Source organism: Dendrobates tinctorius, unplaced genomic scaffold (assembly GCF_039654945.1).
Source record: "Dendrobates tinctorius isolate UK_male_01 unplaced genomic scaffold, ASM3965494v1 ptg000157l, whole genome shotgun sequence".
Taxonomy (NCBI): Eukaryota; Metazoa; Chordata; class Amphibia; order Anura; family Dendrobatidae; genus Dendrobates; species Dendrobates tinctorius.
Genome location: NW_027361824.1, coordinates 1,563,149 through 1,582,928, shown reverse-complemented (window position 1 = coordinate 1,582,928; position 19,780 = coordinate 1,563,149). Strand labels below are relative to the sequence as shown.

At 44.3% G+C, this 19,780-nt stretch overlaps 1 protein-coding gene across 1 annotated transcript in view; it reads left to right on the top strand.

Annotated features, from left to right (window-relative positions):
* LOC141051424 (uncharacterized) overlaps positions 1–19,780 on the top strand; it is a 103,177-nt gene that overhangs the window by 49,520 nt on the left and 33,877 nt on the right. The window contains exon 15 of the mRNA XM_073548359.1: positions 1,969–2,959. Coding sequence (XP_073404460.1) covers positions 1,969–2,959 — 991 coding nt within the window. The remainder of the gene's footprint in view (positions 1–1,968; positions 2,960–19,780) is intronic.

Below are 19,780 nucleotides of genomic sequence, written 5' to 3'. Positions count from 1 at the left end.
TATTGCATGATATATTGATATACAGGGTGGGCCATTTATATGGATACACCTAAATAAAATGGGAATGGTTAGTGTTATCAACTTCCTGTTTGTGGCACATTAGTATATGGGAGGGGGGGGAACTTTTCAAGATGGGTGGTGACCATGGCGGCCATTTTGAAGTCGTCCATTTTGAATCCAACTTTATTTTTTCCAATGTGAAAAGGGGGGCATGTGACACATCAAGCTTATTGAGAATTTCACAAGAAAATCAATGGTGTGTGTTGTGAGTTCATTCTCTGGTTTCCCTTCTGGACTCCCTCTGGTGGTGTCGGGAGGTGGTGCGGCTGGTTTGATCGGTGGAGATCTGCCACCTGAGAATGAGGATGACGATTTGATCTCAGGATTCTCAGATTGGATTTAAGACAGCCGACACCCTATTCAGTTGCTGGTGATTCCTTCTGGCTTGTCAGCTCTTGGTTTTCAGCTCTGTTCCAGTCATCTAAAGCTAAGTTTTTCTGCTAATGTTCACACTTGATTTTGTTGGTCTATTCAGTTTTTTGTGCGGTCTGCCAGCCCCGGCTGGGGGCTGAGCTGAATTTCCACTCTTATTTATCAGTATTTTGCCACTTGGCTTTTTGTCCCTTACTAGTTCGGTTTTTTTTTGCTGTGTCTCAGAATATTTCAGAGTGCTGATATAGTGGGAGAAGTCTAGTGACTTCAGGGTTAATTTTGCTTTCAGAAGTGTTGGACATTATTTTTGTAGGGTTTTTGAAGGTTGCAGACAGTGTCTTCCCTTTCCTTTCCTGTCTAGTTAGTTTGGGCCCCATCAGTTGCTCAGCCTATTTTCCTGCCTGTGTTTGTGCCTTCATCTTGTTTCACCGTCAATACATGTGTGGGGGCTGTCTATTCCTTTGGGGGTCTGCTCTGGGGCAGTTAGTTTTCCCCTTTTCATGCTTCAGTCTTATTTAGTCCTCCGGCTGTGACGAGGTGTCTAGGTTCATTGTAGGCACGCTCCACGGCTGCTGCTAGTTGTGTGGTAAGATCAGGGATCTGCAATCTGCATAGTTACCAACCACTCTGGTTTTCTGTGGCTTAGCTTGTTTTGCCTTTTTTCTCCTCGGTGACCCATTTATAACCGGTGTGCTTGGTTTTAACGTAACTTTATTCTATCATGAGTTATTTACAAGTTTATGACCCATTGTGTTGGATTGTCAATGCAGCCCTCTTCTCCCACTCTTGACACACTGATCGCAACACCGCAGAAGAAATGCTAGTGTAAGGGGGTCAGATTCCTTGTAGGAATGCTCGGACCTGACACCCATAATGTGGTGGTGCACCATCTTACTGGAAAAACTCACTGAATGTGCCATCTTCAGGTCATAAAGAGGGCAACACATCATCATGGAGCAATGTCAGATATCCGGTGGCATTGTGCTTTCCATTGAAGGAGAATGACCCCACTATCTTTGCACCCCATATACCACACCATGCCATCAATTATGGGTGTTAGGGCCGAGCATTCCTTCATGACCAGTTTCCTGGAAAGTGGATTGGTTGCCATGGGCCAGTTGAATGGCCACCAAGGTCTCCCGATCTGACCCCCTTAGACTTTTATCTTTGGGGTCATCTGAAGGCAATTGTCTATACTGTGAAGATACGAGATGTGCAGTATCTGAAACAACGGATACTGGAAGCCTGTGTTAGCATTTCTTCTGCGGTGTTGCTATCAGTGTGTCCAGAGTGGGAGAAGAGGGTTGCATTGACAATCCAACACAAGGGGCAGCACTATGAACACATTTTATAACTGGTCATAAACTTGTAAATCTCATGAAAGAATAAAGTTACGATAAAACCAAGCACGCCACCCTGTATATCCGAAGGCATATGGATGTGGATTGTGTTCTGATAAATCTTTAACTGTATATGTTTTTTTCACTTTGAAATTTCAAAATAAATAAATTGGCAGATTTATTTTTTCTTTTTCAGGTGAAGACTGGATGAGAAGTTCCTATATAAATCTCCTTTCATCTCCCTATAATGAAGTATCAGATAATCAATCACAGATTGTAGAAAGTAGCACTGGAAATAGACTTGATAACATATTACTATATTCTGAATATGGGAAAGAGAAATCTAATCATCACATAGATGAAAGGCCGTATTCTTGTACAGAGTGCGGGAGGGGTTTTAAAAAGAAATCAGCTTTTGTTGTTCATCAGAGAGTTCATACAGGGGAGAAGCCGTATTCATGCTCAGAATGTGGAAAATGCTTTATCCAGAAATCAGATCTTGTTAATCATCAGAGAATTCACACAGGGGAGAAGCCGTATTCATGTCCTAAATGTGGGAAGTGCTTTACATATAGATCACATATTGCAGAACATCTGAGGACTCACACAGGTGAGAAGCCGTTTTCATGTTCAGAATGTAAAAAATGTTTCAACAGTACATCAGATCTTGATAAACATAAAAGAACACACACGGGGGAGAGGCCATATTCATGTCCTGAATGTGGAAAAGGTTTTGTGCAAAAGATAACTCTTACAAACCATCTAAGAATTCACACAGGGGAGAATCCGTTTTCTTGCTCCGAATGTGGGAAATCGTTTATTGTTAAAGCTCGACTTATCAGACATCAGAAAAGACACACCGGGGAAAAGTCATTTTCATGTGTGATATGTGGAAAATGCTATATGCGTAAAGAAGCTCTTAAAATACATGAGAGAGTTCACACAGGGGAGAAGCCATACTCATGTCCTGAATGTGATAAGTGCTTTAGTCAGAAATCATGTTTTAATGAACATGTAAAAACTCACACAGGGGAGAAACCGTTTTCATGCTCAGAATGCGGAAAATGTTTCAGTCATAAAGCCATTCTTCTTCAACACCTGAGAATTCACACAGGGGAAAGGCCTTTTTCATGCCTGGAATGTGGGAAATCTTTTAAACATAGATCACATCTTGTTAATCATCAGAAGTTACACAAGAGAGAGCAGACTTTAACCTTGTAGGAAATCCGGCCGGTGTATGGCTCCGTTGTAGGACCTGTTGTCGAAGGATGCTTTCTTATGTATAACTTAAATTTCATGCTACAATACAGAAAATTATTGCTACTAAGTTTTTGTTTAATCTCGTCGATACCCTTTGTGTATTAATGGCCCAAGTTGTTGTTGATAACTTTTCCAATATGGCGGAATTTCGACAGGTCAACAATGACAAAAGAAAATGTTTCCTTACTACTTGCCAACCTGGTAGTATTGGGAGGGGAAACCTTACTGACACAATTAGGTTTAATAGCGAGTGACCTTGGATCAGTTCTTTTATATTAAAAGGATTTCTTGGTCTACAAGAGAGCTGGCTTTAGGACATGTGATAATTGACTGGTTGTCTAATGCTGAATACTGATGACAATCAGCTGATTGATTGGCTCGAGGTCACCCGTGTGTGCCACATCATTCAGTGTTCACCACTAAAACGAGACTGAGCTGCTGTGAGCTGTAAAGCGATATGATTTCGATTCAGGTGTTTCACAAATTGCAAGAATTTATTTTCAGTATCTGACCACAGAATGAAAACCTCATCAATAATAAAATGAACGAGGTATATAATTCCACGTCATCAGAGGAGACAAGCCTGACTCCTCACCCCCCAAGCTACAAATTGGCAAAGCTTGGAGCACATGGATTGCCCATTGCGGTCCAAAGCTGTTGCTGATACTGGTCACCAACAAATGAAAACAAATTCTTGGAAAGGATAATGTCAGAGACACCGCACTTCACTTGCTCATAGAGCCAGTGCGCGTGTCCTGAGTACAGAAGCAGTGCTGAAAGTTACCTGGGGAGCGGGCAGCAGAGGTGACCATGCGTGCTTCAGGCTAATAGTGTCAGGGTCCAGTCAGCGCTGGAAAGTAAAGAGGCATAGGACCTGCGGATACTGAAAATGAGTAAGCTTGCACGGGACCGATGGTCATGTGACTGCAAGGGGGCGGGGCTTAGCGTCCTGTATTCAGATAGGACAGGACACCATACAACAACTCAGAGTCAGGCAAAACAGAGGTCACAGCAGCACTGGCAAACGAGGTACAGGAGGGACAAACAGACGGGTAGTCAGACAGAGCCAAAGGTCATACACAAGAGGGCGACGTGGTACCAAGTGGACGAGCAGAGAGGAGTCATACACGAGAGGTAGCGCAGTACAAGAGGGTCAGGCAGAACTCGTAACAGGGACAGAACCAAATCAAAACCACACAAGCAAGCAAGATATCAGGCACAAGGCACACGTACGCACAAGGTCAACTAACTCAGCCGAGGGCAGGAGTATAACTGACACCGGACCCAGGTCCAGTGAGCACTAAATAGCCTGCTGCCAGAGAGAGGCAGCACAATTAACCCATAGTATAACCAGGACGGGTCAAAGCGAAATCCCGTCCTGGATCATGACAGTACCCTCCTCTCAATGGGGGGCCACCGGACCCCCAGGTCTCTCAGGGTACTTGGCGTGAAAGGCTTGGATCAACCGATCCGCATGAACTGATCGAGCAGGAACCCACGAGCGTTCCTCAGGACCGTAGCCCTTCCAATGTATCAGATATTGAAGGGCGCGACGGACCAACCTGGAGTCGACAATTCGTTCCACCTCGTACTCAGCCTGCCCATCTACCAGAACCGGTGTCGGGGAAGATGATGATCCCTCCCCACCGGACCTCACAGGTTTCAAAAGGGCCTTATGGAAAACATTAGGGATCCTTAGAGATGGCGGAAGACTCAACCGAAAAGCCACCGGGTTAACTGCTTCGGTAATTACATAGGGACCTATAAACTTGGATCCAAGCTTCGCAGAGGGGACCTTGAGCCTTATATTTTTGGTGGATAACCATACCTTATCTCCGACCTGAAACACTGGACCCACGGATCGTTTTTTGTCCTCAAAAAATTTAAATTTGTCCTGGGCCTTCGTAATGTTATTCTGGACCTCCCGCCATACCTCCCCCAACCGCTGGATCGTCTCGTCCGCCCCAGGACACCCAGAATTCAAGCGGGAAAATTCTCCAAAATGAGGATGAAACCCATAATTGCAAAAAAAAGGAGATGTACCCGTAGACTGGTTAGTGCGGTTGTTAAATGCAAACTCAGCCAATGGTAACACAGAACACCAATCATCCTGTCGGGCTGAGGTCAAACAACGCAGAATTTGCTCCAGAGACTGATTGGTCCGTTCAGTCTGCCCATTAGTCTCTGGATGGTAGGCGGATGAAAAGGACAGACCAATACCCAACCTCCTACAAAAGGCTCTCCAAAATCTGGACACAAATTGCACTCCCCTATCAGACACCACATTCAGGGGTACCCCATGCAACCGCACCACATGCTCCACAAACAATCTGGACAATGTTTCCGCATTACATAGAGCTGCCAAAGGTACAAAATGTGCCTGCTTACTCAACCTGTCCACTACGACCCAGACCACGGTATTACCTTGGAAGGGGGAAGGTTGGTGATGAAATCCATGGACAGATGAGTCCATGGTCTCTCAGGAATTGGCAGTGGTACCAATTCCCCGGCCGGTTATGGGGAGTTTTCGCACGGGCACAAACCTCACACGCAGACACATACTCCCCAACATCAGAGGCTAAAGAAGACCACCAGAATATTCTAGCAATGGCCTTCCGGGTCGCTGAGATCCCTGGATGTCCACCCAGAACTGAGTCATGGAACTCCTGGAGGACCTTGAGACGAAACTGAGCTGGCACAAAAAGTTTATCCACCGGCTTAGCTGGAGGTGCAAGAGCCTGGGCTTCTCGAATCTCCCGTTCCAACACATTAGAAACCTCTGCCACACCCATCCCAGGCTGAAGGATGGAGGTTCCGGGGGGGACACCGGATCAAGACTGCGTGACAACGCATCTGCTCTGATATTCTTGGATCCTGGCCGAAAAGTGATCGAGAAGTTGAATCGGGAAAAAAAAAGTGACCATCTAGCCTGTCTGGGAGTCAACCTTTTAGCTGACTCAATGTAAGCTAGGTTTTTGTGGTCCGTGATTACCGTTATAGGATGAACAGCCCCCTCCAAAAAATGCCTCCATTCTGCAAAAGCCAATTTTACGGCCAGAAGTTCCCGATTCCCCACATAGAATCGTAGAGTTGGAAGGGACCTCCTGGGCCATCTGGTCCAACCCCCTGCTCAAAGCAGGATTCGCTAAATCATCCCAGTCAGATGTCTGTCCAGCCTCTGTTTGAAGACTTCCATTGAAGGAGAACTCACCACTTCTCGTGGCAGCCTGTTCCACTCATTGATCACTCTAACTGTCAAAAAGTTTTTTCTAATATCTAATCTGTGTCTCCTCCCATTCAGTTTCATCCCATTGCTTCTAGTCTTTCCTTGTGCAAATGAGAATAAAGTTGATCCTTCTACAATGTGACAGCCCTTTAGATATTTGTAGACAGCAATTAAGTCTCCTCTCAGTCTTCTCTTTTGCAAACTAAACATTCCCAAATCCTGCAACCTTTCCTCATAAGACAGGGTTTGCAGACCGGTCACCATTCTGGTCGCTCTTTTCTGAACTTGCTCCAGTTTGTTGATGTCTTTTTTAAAATGTGGTGCCCAAAACTGGACACAATATTCCAGATGAGGTCTGACCAAAGAGGAGTAGAGTGAAATAATGACTTCACGTGATCTAGACTGTATGCTTCTGTTAATACATCCTAGAACTGCATTTGCCTTTTTTGCTGCTGCATCACACTGTTGACTCATATTCAGTCTGTGATCTATTAGTATACCCAAGTCTTTTTCACATGTGCTGTCACTTAGCCCTATTCCTCCCATTCTATATATGCTTTTTTCATTTTTATTGCCCAGATGTAGTACTTTGCATTTCTCCCTGTTAAAAACCATTCTGTTAGTTACTGCCCACTTCTCCAGTTTATTTAAATCTTTTTGAATCCTCTCTCTCTCTTCTCTAGTATTAGCTATCCCTCCTAGCTTTGTGTCATCAGCAAATTTAATCAGTTTACCCTCAATTCCTTCATCTAAATCGTTGATAAAGATGTTGAACAATACAGGGCCCAGGACAGAGCCCTGTGGTACCCCACTTGAGACATTCTTCCAACTGGATGTGCAGCCATTTACGACCACTCTTTGGGTCCGATCACTAAGCCAATTATGAATCCACCTAACAGTTGCCTTGTCCATTCCATACTTAGTCATTTTTTCAATAAGGATTGTATGAGAGACTTTGTCAAATGCTTTGCTGAAGTCAAGATATACTATATCTACAGCATTTCCTTGATCCACCCAATCAGTGATACCGTCATAGAAGGAAATTAAGTTAGTCTGACATGACTTATTAGTTACAAACCCATGCTGACTCTGTTTGATCACTTCATTCTTATCCAGGTATTGACTTACATGTTGTTTAATAATTTGTTCAAAGATCTTTCCTGGTATAGAAGTCAGACTCACCGGCCTATAGTTGCCTGGGTCCACCTTCTTACCCTTTTTGAAGATAGGAACAACATTTGCTCTTCTCCAGTCTTCTGGCACTTCTCCTGTTCTCCAAGAATTTTCAAAGATTATGGAGAGTGGTTCAGAAATTTCTTCTGCTATCTCCTTCAGTACTCTGGGGTGTAATTCATCTGGACCTGGAGACTTGAATTCATTTAGGTTAGCTAAGTGTTTCCTCACTATCTTTCTGTTTATAGATATCCTGGATTCTTCTATTCCCTTAATAGGACAGTGAATAACAGTTGGTGTTACATTTCCTTTCTGAGAGAAAACAGATGCAAAATAGGAATTTAAAAGTTCAGCCTTCTCAACATCCTGTCTTACCATTTCATCATTTTCATCCTGTAAAAATCCTATAGCATCTTTGACTTTTCTTTTACTTTTGACATATCCCCAAAATCCTTTATTATTGCTTTTGACATCTCTTGCAAGCCTCAATTCATTTTCAGCTTTAGCTAATCTGATTTGTGCCCTGCAGATTCTGCAGACAGCATTATATTCTTCTTTAGATATGCCTCCCTCTTTCCATTTTATAAACATTTTTTTCTTCCTTTTTAGCATGTGCTTAAGTTCTGTGTTCATCCATCCTGGTTTCCTTAAATGCTTCCTATTCTTCCCTCTTTTCGGAATTGTTAACAACTGTGCTTTGAGAATTTCATTTTTCAAGATTTCCCATCCTTCCTGGACATTTTTGTCTTTAAGGATATCCAGCCATTGGATCCCTCCAATTATCTTTCTGAATCCCTTAAAATCTGCCTTTCTGAAATCTAACCTTGACGTCTGAGTCTTCACAGGTCTTCCGCCTCTAGTTATCCAAAATTCTAAAATAGCATGGTCGCTACCTCCTAGGGTTCCAGCCACTTTTACCTCCTCAACCATTTCCTCCCTGTTTATAAGGATTAGATCCAAGGTAGCAGTTCCCCTTGTTTTCTCCCCTACCTTTTGGAAGATAAAGTCAGCAAGAGAGGATAAGAATTTCCTTGACCTGTTAGTTTTGCCTGAGAGAGATTCCCAACAAATGTCTGGATAGTTGAAATCTCCCATGACAACTATGTCATATTTTTGGAGAACTTGGCCATTTGATGCATAAAGAGTTCATCCATATCTTCAGCTTGCACAGGTGGCCTGTAGTAAATGCCTACAATGGTGTCCTTTCCATTGTTCTGTCCTTGTATTCTTACCCAAACAGTTTCCACAGAACTCCCAGTCTCTGAAGCTTCAATCTCTGTGCAGAAATACGCGTTTCTAACATACAATGCAACACCCCCTCCTCGTTTATCAAGTCTGTTTCTTGCAAATAAGTTGTATCCTTCTAGTCTTGTATTCCAATCATGTGTATCGTCCCACCAAGTTTCAGTGATTCCAATGACATCATATTTCTTTTCCTGTGTTAGTAGTTCCAATTCTCCTTGTTTGTTGCCCATGCTTTGTGCATTAGTATAGAAACATTTTAGTTTGTGATTGGTTTCTCTTTCTCCAATATTTTTATTAATTAGATTCTTTCGTCTTTGTTCTTCCTTTCCACTTCTATTAGCAGAGTTCTCAATAGCATTTGTCAGGTGTATGGCTTTTTCTGGTCTTTTGCTTCCCTTCCCATGTTGTTCTAGTTTAAAGCTCTCCTTACAAGTGTAGCAAGGCGACTTCCAAATACATGCTTTCCAGTCTTCGTAAGGTGCACCCCATCTCTAGCAAGTAGTCCATCGTATAAGTAGTACACTCCGTGATCCAGAAATCCAAATCGTTGCTGACGGCACCATCGACGTAGCCAGTTGTTCACCTGCAGAATCTTATTCCACCTCCTTGTTCCATGGCCATCCACTGGGAGGATGGAAGAGAAGACCACCTGCGCTCCCAGTTCTTTCACTTTCTTGCCTAAGTCTTCATAGTTTCTCTCCGCAGGGGAGAACTTCTTTGAGAAAAAGGCGCAAGGTCTTAAATCGGTCAAAGTGGCGGGTCCCTGGGACAATACCGCCCCCACCCCCACCTCTGAGGCGTCTACCTCAACAATAAATGGTTCAGAGGGGTCCGGTTGGATAAGAACCGGGGCCGACATGAAACATTTTTTCAAAAACCGAAATGCCGCTACCGCTGCGGTTGACCCAATTCTTGATATCGGCCCCCTTTTGAGTCATGTCTGTCAGAGGTTTAACCACCTGTGAAAACCCCCTTATTAATTTCCGATAATAATTAGCAAACCCTAGGAACCGTTGCAGACCCTTCAAATCACACGGTTGAACCCACTCGAGAATGGCCTGCACCTTATTAGGATCCATGCGATACCCTTCAGCAGACACAATGAACCCCAGAAAAGACAGTTCCTGAACAAAAAATAAACATTTTTCAAGTTTAGCAAACAGACAGTTCTCCCTGAGCCTTTGGAGAACTGCCCGAACATGACCAATGTGAGTCTGTTTATCAGGCGAGTAGATTAAAATCTCATCCAAATATACCACCATAAAACGTCCAATCAAATCGGAGAACACATGATTTATGAAATTTTGGAAGACCGCTGGAGCGTTGGTCAGGACGAAGGGCATGACCACATTTTCAAACAACCCTTCTGTAGTGAGAAAAGCGGTCTTCCATTCATCTCCGTCCCGGACTCGGATAAGGTTATACGCTCCCCGTAGATCTAATTTCGAAAACCACTTAGCTCCGGACAACTGATTGTATAAATCAGGAATAAGTGGAAGGGCATAAGTATTCCTCACAGTTATTTTATTTAACTCACGAAAATCGAGGCATGGGCGCAAACCACCGTCTTTTTTTTTTACAAAAAAGAACCCTGCCGCCACAGGAGAAACAGAAGGACGAATATGTCCCTTACGGAGGCTCTCGGATATATATTCCTTCATCGCAGCCCGTTCCGGACCCGAGAGTTTATACAGGCGGGCTTTGGGCAATTTAGCACCTGAAACCAGGTCAATGGCACAATCAAATGGGCGGTGTGGTGGTAAAACCTCAGCCTCTTTTTCGGAGAAAACGTCAGTATAATCTATCAGGCACTCCGGAATACCTTCTAGACCCACGGACGACACAGACACAGAAACAAGGCATTTCTCAGAGCAATAGGGACCCCATTTAACAATATCCTGAGATTCCCAATTAATCACAGGATTATGCAGCTGTAACCAGGGGAACCCCAACACCAGTCCCGCAGGCAGGTTGTTCATTACAAAACATGAAATACGTTCCTGATGTAAGGAACTCACTTTAAGGAGAAACTCTTCAGTACAAAACATAATGTCATTCTTAACCAGTGGTGTTTTGTCAATAGCAACAAGGTGAATCGGAGTCTCCAACCTAACTGTCCCTAACTTACACCTGGCCACCAAGTCAGAGTCAATAAAGTTCAATGATGAACCGCAATCCACGAATGCAGAAGTGGATGTGGAGACACCCCCACAACAAAGTTCCACTTGAAATGACATTTTAGAAAATGCAGAAAAGGGTACCTGAGAGCCTGGGTGACCTCCACGATAATCACCTGGGCTCAGTCTCTTGTTGGTTAGTGGCCGGGAGGGGCAATCCTTTTTCCCATGTCCAGACTCGCCACTGTGAACACAGCATTTTCTCACGTGCCGTTGTCTCCTTTCTTCCTCCTTAAGGTTGATGGTTCCCATCTCCGTGATTTTCAATGAAGAACTGGCTCCCCTTCCTTGGGAGAATAATGATGTCTCGGTTTGTATCACTCCCCTTGCCCGTAACCTGTGATCCATTCGGACGGCCTGTGTCATAGCTTCCTCCAGGGCATCAGGTGGGGGGTGGAGAGCCAAGGCGTCTTTCAGATGCTCAGACAGGCCTCTACGGAACAACCCCCGGAGAGCGGCGTCGTTCCAGCAGACCTCAGCAGCCCAGCGTCTGAACTCTGAGCAAAACCACTCGGCTGAGTGTTTCCCCTGGCAAACATTCATCAGCCTGTCCTCAGCCATACGCACTCGATCAGGCTCATCTTAAATATGTCCCAGGGCCTCAAAAAATGCATCCACAGTCACGCTCAGGGGCCGTGGTAGGAAGGGAGAAAGCCCAGGCTTGGGGGGCTACCCTTAACAGAGACATAATGACCCCCACTCTCTGACTTTCATCCCCAGAAGAGTGTGGTCTTAAGGAAAAAAAAAGCTTACTGCCCTCCTTGAAAACTCTGAAGTCATTTTTATCTCCAGAAAAGGTATCTGGTAACTTCACTGGAGACTCAGGGGAAATTAATGTAACATCCCGAGCCCCCAATGAAAGAACCCCCTGCACAGTGTCAGCGATCAGCTGCTGAGACTGAGCCAGGACTCTTTGTTCTCCAAAGAGTTTCTGAGACATCTGCGTCAGATGCTTAACCTGCTCAGAAAGAGCGTGCATAGGATCCATCACACACACAGGTGAATGGGAGCAGAGAAAAAAAAATGGTATGGGTCAGTTATAATGTCAGAGACACCGCACTACACTCGCTCCTAGAGCCAGTGCGCGTGTCCGGAGTACAGAAGCAGTGCTGAAAGTTACCTGGGGAGCGGGCAGCAGAGGTGACCATGCGTGCTTCAGGCTAATAGTGTCAGGGTCCAGTTAGCGCTGGAAAGTAAAGAGGCATAGGACCTGCGGACACTGAAAATGAGTAAGCTTGCACGGGACCTATGGTCATGTGACTGCAAGGGGGCGGGGCTTAGCGTCCTGTATTCAGATAGGACAGGACACCATACAACAACTCAGAGTCAGGCAAAACAGAGATCACAGCAGTACGGGCAAACGAGGTACAGGAGGGACAAACAGACGGGTAGTCAGACAGAGCCAAAGGTCATACACAAGAGGGCGACGTGGTACCAAGTGGACGAGCAGAGAGGAGTCGGGTCACAAGCAGAGAGTCATACACGAGAGGTAGTGCAGTACAAGAGGGTCAGGCAGAACTCGTAACAGGGACAGAACCAAATCAAAACCACACAAGCAAGCAAGATATCAGGCACAAGGCACACGTACGCACAAGGTCAACTAACTCAGCCGAGGGCAGGAGTATAACTGACACCGGACCCAGGTCCAGTGAGCACTAAATAGCCTCCTGCTGCCAGAGAGAGGCAGCACAATTAACCCATAGTATAACCAGGACGGGTCAAAGCGAAATCCCGTCCTGGATCATGACAGATAAATTGTAACAACTGGATAACAAATTTGTTATGTTCAGCAAACTGCTTACCCCTCATATCAATATAATGGTGTACTGCCTCACACCCCATTTTATGTGGGATGGAACTGTACAGAGACTCGATGTCAAGACTCGCCGGGAGGATACCACATGGTGTTGCACCTTCCAGTTTATTCAGCATGCCCGTCCTGCCTCTGACATATGAGGGCAGCTGATAACAAAGTTCCGCAATGTTCTGACAACATATACACGGATATTATTCCAGATACAATGGGGCATCTTTTCAAGTTGATCCCCTTAGGGATTTTGGGTAAGCTGTAGGCAGGCATCTAGATAGTCAATTGATAGGTACTCAAACTCCTTTTTTATCATTCAGGCCATTTGTTCTTGCTTCTGCCAGCAGACCTTTTAATTCCTCCTGAAAGCCTCCAAGGGTATTCCGATCAGATTCTGTGACGAACATCCCACCGCTGCCACCAATATGTGACGAACAGCACACCGCGGTCGCCAAATTGCAACGGACAGCGGACCCTGTGCCACCAATAGGTCACGATCCCATCACTGACACGGGTTTGTCAGCGGACGGAGGGACGTGACGCACTGCCGGCACACGGCTATCACGGGCACAATGGGGGCTTATATTAGTTATCCCACCACCGGCACCACACGACAAAAATACAGCAAGCTAATCTTGCTCTAACAATTTACTGCAGGGGGGTATTTTGGATGCCACCACTGCTAACAACCTTCCAAGAACTGCAGGGATTTATGTATATCCTACTTTCTCAGTTCCACTTTGGAACTCGCAGCTCTCCGGTGCCCCCTTACCCTCAGGTCAGCCAGGGAACTGCACCTAGGATAATTAGTCGCCGGACGGGCTGCTTGTTGTGCACGGGCAACTGGATTACTGCAGTAAGGGAATTATCAATGCTGTGGCCTCAACCACTCATTCAGCAATATAAGACCCTTCTGTACTGCAGGCTAGCCTCGCCAGCCACGCACACCACGCTGCCACCAGCCACGCTTTACTTAATCAAAGAGTTAATTAAGAGGGTCTGCGGCAAACCCCTGAAATTAGTAGCGATTATCTAAAAAAGGCGCATAGTTCGTTTCTTAGAGCATGGAGTCAAACTGATAATTTTACCATTTATTCCCCAAAGTCGGGCAGTGATTACAAATACAAAAGTTGTAATAAATTGAGACATTAAATATGTACAGTTGCAAATATGAAAACAACATGGATTAAAAAGCAGAAAGTAACACATGTGCCAAGGTGGTATCAGGCAGACCATGCAGCTCGGGGATGGGCAGCAGCCAAACATCCCAAGACATGGGGTAGGTCTGTTCAGCATCAGAACTCCAGCTTAACTGACTGGAATTTGGTAGGGAATACCTATAGCCTAGGGTCTGTGACCTCACGAAATAGGCGGTCTGGAGAGGTCCAACCTCCCTCTCTCCAAGTTATGATTTGGCTACAAAACTTAGAATAACTATATCTAAATGAGAAAAGCCCGTACCAACACACATAGGGCATCATTGTTTGTAATTTACCGAATAGAGTGAAACAACTCCAAGCATGCCATAATTAAGACCCTCCATTTTGGAGCAATCCATATCTCAGTTTCTGGAAGTCCGAGAATCGTGAAACTTAGGGGTTTAGAAAGCTGGCTTCATTGCCTACACAGTGATATGATTATTATATCTCGACTGTGTATGGTTTTTGCGGTACAGTCTCTTTAATATCACCCATAGTTTCATTCAGCCACAGATCTGAGAACAAAGGAAATGCTTTCCCTTAACTAATTAGCATTCCCTTCTGTGGAGAGGGGCCAAATGTTATAGAGGAAGTGTCCTATTACCAGTGCGGGCACACAGCTGATAAGGAGGGGGGATGCTGCTGTGTGGCAAGGCGATTTTCTGGAAAGAATTGAGGATTCTAGAAAGTTCTACCTTACAGACATTTTACATTACAGATTCCTATATTTATGATCCTTTATTAGGGCATATCTGTTTATATCGATCATTGTCCAAAATAACAAGGTTTCCCTCTTTTTCCTCTGGCTTGATGGTTATGGTCTTGTGTGACATTAAAGACTGAATCGCTCGAGTTAAATCTGGAGGTAAATTGCCATAACAGTTGCCCTTGTGTAATTGTGCTTCCAACTGCTCAAATCTTTAAGTTGTCAACTCAACAAATAAATAAAGGTGAGTGGTCTCAGCTAAGGGAGGGGATCTTTTTCTCTTAAGAGAAGTGAATAGGCCTTTGCCTTCAACAATAGCTGCTACTGCGCATTCGCCTGCGGTGCCATCTTACTGGTGAAGAAAAAAAATCTCAATGATGGCACTGCCGGCGCATGCGCAGTAGCAACTCTAGGATCACAGCTGTATACACTGACAGCTGCTATTGCGCATGCGCCATTTTCAAATTGATTTTTTTTTTCTAACTGAAAAACACGAATGTTTTTTAAGTGTGTACAGATATTCATTATGTAAACTATGGGGCAGGTCAGTGAGGGATCAGCGACCTGTCAGCAGTATTAATATAATATTATTTGCAGAGCTTCTAAACTGCTAAAGCAGAAAAAAACCTCAAAAGTGGCCCCATTTGAAAACTACACTCCGCAAGGAATTCATCCAGGGCAGTGATGTGCAAACCTTTTAGAGACCGAATGCCCAAACTGCAACCCAAAACCCACTTATTGATCACAAAGTGCGAAGACATTCATATAACATGTCCGCTATACAAGGAACTCTCTCTCAGAGGTCTACATTCAGGAGCTGACACATGCTCCTGGTCCTGCAGCATTGTGAGCCTACACAAAGGATGACATGCTCCTGCTGAATCCAGAGCTGGGATTTTCTCACTCATAGATAAGCAGAAAGCACAAAACTTTCAGGATCTAAGGAGAAGGGTGAGAACAATCTAATGAATTAACCATGGACAAGTGGACTTTTTCTTTGTAATTACATACATATTCTATATTTTGCTACAATTTCTTCTGAGAATCAATCCAATGATCCTCTACATTTTTTGTTGTAAGAATTAACATGACATTTTCTTTGGATTATTGCAGCTGGTAAGAATTCTTGAATAAATAAATATGCACAAAACGTATATTTAACACTTGCTCACAAGCTACAATCCATCAGGAAATAGGAGAGAGACAAAAGGTAAATGGTAAAAAGTGCTTGTGGTGTACGGTCCAGGCATCATTGCTGTGAGTGTACATCAACAGCTTCCAAATGCAAATGCCACACTTGGAATCCGCTCCAGACCTTTTACCTGCTTAAAGCAACACATGCGTTTTTATTTTTTTTTTTTAATTTTAAAATTGTAGTGGTGCTTCTAATCTAAGGTCCCTGCCCCTTGTCTCATGCTCACCCGCCACCATCTTCACCTTTCATCACCACTGCTCCCGTCGGTCTCTGGCAGTTGGTGACTTTTCGGATTGCTCCATTGTCCCATGGAGTGAGCCGGAGGTCACAACTCAATACAAATCTATGAGCACCTTGTTCTGGCTCTCATAGACTTGCATTAAGAGCTTGTGACGTAAGTTTTGAATTCCAGCCACTCAGAAGTTGCGGTCACAAGATGGCGCTATGGGATTGAAGCAGCGCTGAATAAGGCTGTGTTCACACACAGCGTTTTTTTAGCGGTTTTGCCAATAAAACCGCTAAAAATAAGCTTCCCATTAATTTCTATGTATTTTGCACTTTTTGTGCATATTGATGCGTTTTTTACTGCGAAAAAACCTAATCGTAGTAAAAACGTAGCATGCTCATTAATTTCGGATTTTTCCGCGTTTCTGGCTAGGTCTATGCGTTTTGAAAACGCGCTGGAAAACGCATCAAAACCGCGGTGAAAACGCGAAGACAAAAAAGGCGCGGTTTCTGGGGAGGGAGTCAGGTTTTTGAGCAGAAATTTTCTGCTACGTGTGCACTTAGCCTAAAGGTAAAGAGGCCGAGGATTGGGGGCAGGGACCTTACATTAGAAACACCAAAAGTGTTGGAGTGGTGCTTTCATTGATGGTATAGCGAGGCCCATGCAGCACATTAAAGAGCTTTTGAGATAATTGTCAAATTACTTTTGGTCCCTTGAGAGAGAGAGCTCAGTATTAAAAAGCTGTATTCCCTAAACCTTTCCTCCCATGATGTGAATCCCCTCAAATATAAACCTGAGAGTTGGCACTGTAAGCCCCTATTGATTATATACAGTGGGGAAAATAAGTATTTGATACGCTGCCAATTTTGCAAATTTTTTCCCCTACACAGAATGGAGAGATCTCTAATTTTATCATAAGTCACTTCACCTGTGAGAGACAGAATCTAATAATAAAATCCAGAAAATCACATTGTAGGATTTTTTTCAGAATTAATTTGCATTTATTTTATTGCATGAAATAAGTATTTGATACAATAGAAAAACAGAACTTAATATTTAGCACAGGAACTTTTGTTTGCAGTTAGAGGTCGGATGTTTGCTGCAGCAGGGATTTTGGCCCACTCCTTCATACAGATCTCCAGATCTTTCAGGTTACAGGGCTTCACTCGACAACTTTGAGTTTCAGCTCCCTCCAAAGATTTTCTGTTGGTTCAGGTCTGGAGACTGGATAGGCCACTCCAGGACATTGACAGGCTTCTTACGGAGCAACTCCTTAGTTGTCCTAGCTGTGTGTTTCGGGTAATTGTCATGCTGGAAGACCCCATCCTTCCATTCAATGCAGTACAGTTGTCCTATCCCCTTAGTGTAAAAGCACCCCTAAAGTATGTTTCCTCCACTATGCTTAACGGTTGGGATGGTGTTCTTGGGGTTGTACTCTTCCTTCTTCCTCCAAACACGGTAAGTGGTGTTGATACCAAAAAGTTCTATTTTGGTCTCATCTGACCACATGGCCATCTCCCATGCCTCCTGTATCATCCAGATGGTCATTGGCGAGCTTCAAATGGGCCTGGACATGTGCTGGCGTGTGCAGGGGAACGTTGCATGCCTTGCAGGATTTTAATCCATGACTGCGTAGTGTGTTACTAACAATAATGTTTGAGACTGGTCCCAGCTCTCTTCAGGTCATTGACCAGATACTCTCGTGTAGTTCTGGACTGATTCCTGACCTTTCTCAGAATCATCCCTACCCCATAAGGTTAGATCTTTCATGAAGCCCTAGATTGAAGAAGACTGACAGTTATCTTATGTTTCTTCCATTTTTTAATAATTGTGCCAACAGTTGTTGCTGTTATGAATTGGTCACCGAGGAAGAGAACAGGCCCAGGCTAAGCCACAGAAAGCCAGAGAGGTTGGTAACTAAGCAGATTGCTGACTCCTGATCCTATCCATACAACTAGCGGTAGCCGTGGAACGTACCTAGGATGATCCTAGATGCCTCGGCACAGCCGGAGAGTTAACTAAGCCTAAAGCAAGAAAGGGGAAATCTAACCTGCCCCAGAGCAGACCCCAAAGGAATAGATAGCCCCCACACATATATTGTCGGTGAGACAAGATGAAAACACAAATGCAGGTAGGAAGAGAGACTGAACAAATGATGGGGGCCACACTGGACAGGAAAGGAAAGACACTGCAATCACTCAAAAAACCCTGCAAAAAGTCCAACACGTCTTGATTCACAAAAACACAAGTTGCACGACTTCGCCCATTATATCAGCACTCTGGCATATTCTGAAGGAAGAGGAAAAAGAGGCCAATCTAATAAGGGACAAAAACAAACTGGCACAAGCAGTAAGATATGGGCGGTGATTCAGCACAGCCCCAGCTGGAGCTGGCTGACTCGCACAAAGCAGAGATAGACAAAACCAGATCAAATACAAACAGTAGCAAATGAACCACTTAGCTGAACATGCAGTGACAGAGCTGGAGATATCAGACCTCAAGGCACAGGAGGAAAATCACCAGCAGGGATAGAGGGAGTCTGCTGTCTTAAATCCCAATCTGAAACCCCAGATCTCCAGTCGTCATCCTCATTATCAGGTGGCAAGCCTCTGTCAATCAGATCAGCTCCATTACCTCCAGTAACCACCAGAGGGAGCCCAGAAAGAGAACTCGCAACCCCTCTGTCAATCTGACCAGCTCCACTACCTTCAGTAATAACCAGAGGGAGGCCAGAAAGCGAATTCACGTGTTGCCTTCTCACCAAGCAGCTTGTCTATTGTCCTGTAGCCCATTCCAGCCTTGAGCAGGCCCACAATTTTCTCAATGTTGTCCTGAGACACTCTATGGTCTTGGCCATGGTGGAGAGGTTGGAGTGTGATTGATTGTGTGGACAGGTGTGTTTTATACAGGTAACAAGTTCAAATAGATGAAATTAATATAGGTAACGAGTGCAGAGTAGGATGCTTCTTACAGAACAACTAACAGGTCTGTGACAGCCAGAATTCTTGCTGGTTGGTCGGTGATCAAATACTTATTTCATGCAATAAAATGCAATTTAATTATGTAACGACCATACAATGTGATATTCTGGATTTTATGTTGAGATTCTGTCTCTCACAGGTGAAGTGTACCTATGATAAAAATTACAGGCCTCTCCATTCAATGTAAGTAGGAAAACTTCCAAAATCAACAGTGGATCAAATACTTATTTTCGCCATTGTAACTGTATCTTGAATATATTTTGGTTAACGGCTAAAATACCCAAGCCTGTGTCACTACAAATATTTCTGGACCTCTCTCAGGGTCTCCGGAAAGCTGGGTGCCTCCATATGTTGTGTAACCACTGCTCTGATGATACATGTGTATATTTAGTATTTTGGCTTTGGCCTGGACCGCTCTAGTAGATTGATACAATGCACAATGGGTTTTTTGCGCTTGTTAGTACGTCAGGTGGCTTATATAGTCATTTGGTGGAAAACATGGCCCCCAGGATCGATGCCATTGAGCCAGGTAAGTTTGAAAGCCCGAGGTGCGAAGTGCCGAGAACTCGGAGTGGAAACCCACAAGTTCTGGCACATTCTGCACTTAAACTTTTCATACTTTTTAAGCATGCACCCTTAATCTGGGCCTTCTGGCAAGGATAGGGGAGTTTTTAAATTCCCGGCGCAAGGTCAGGCCAGCGCTAAATTGTTTAAACCTTCACTTTAATTTATTTCTTTTCACTGCGTGTTCACTTTTTCACGTGTGTCTGTCACTTGGATTCATTGGATGCGGTTCCCTTCTGATAGGCCTAG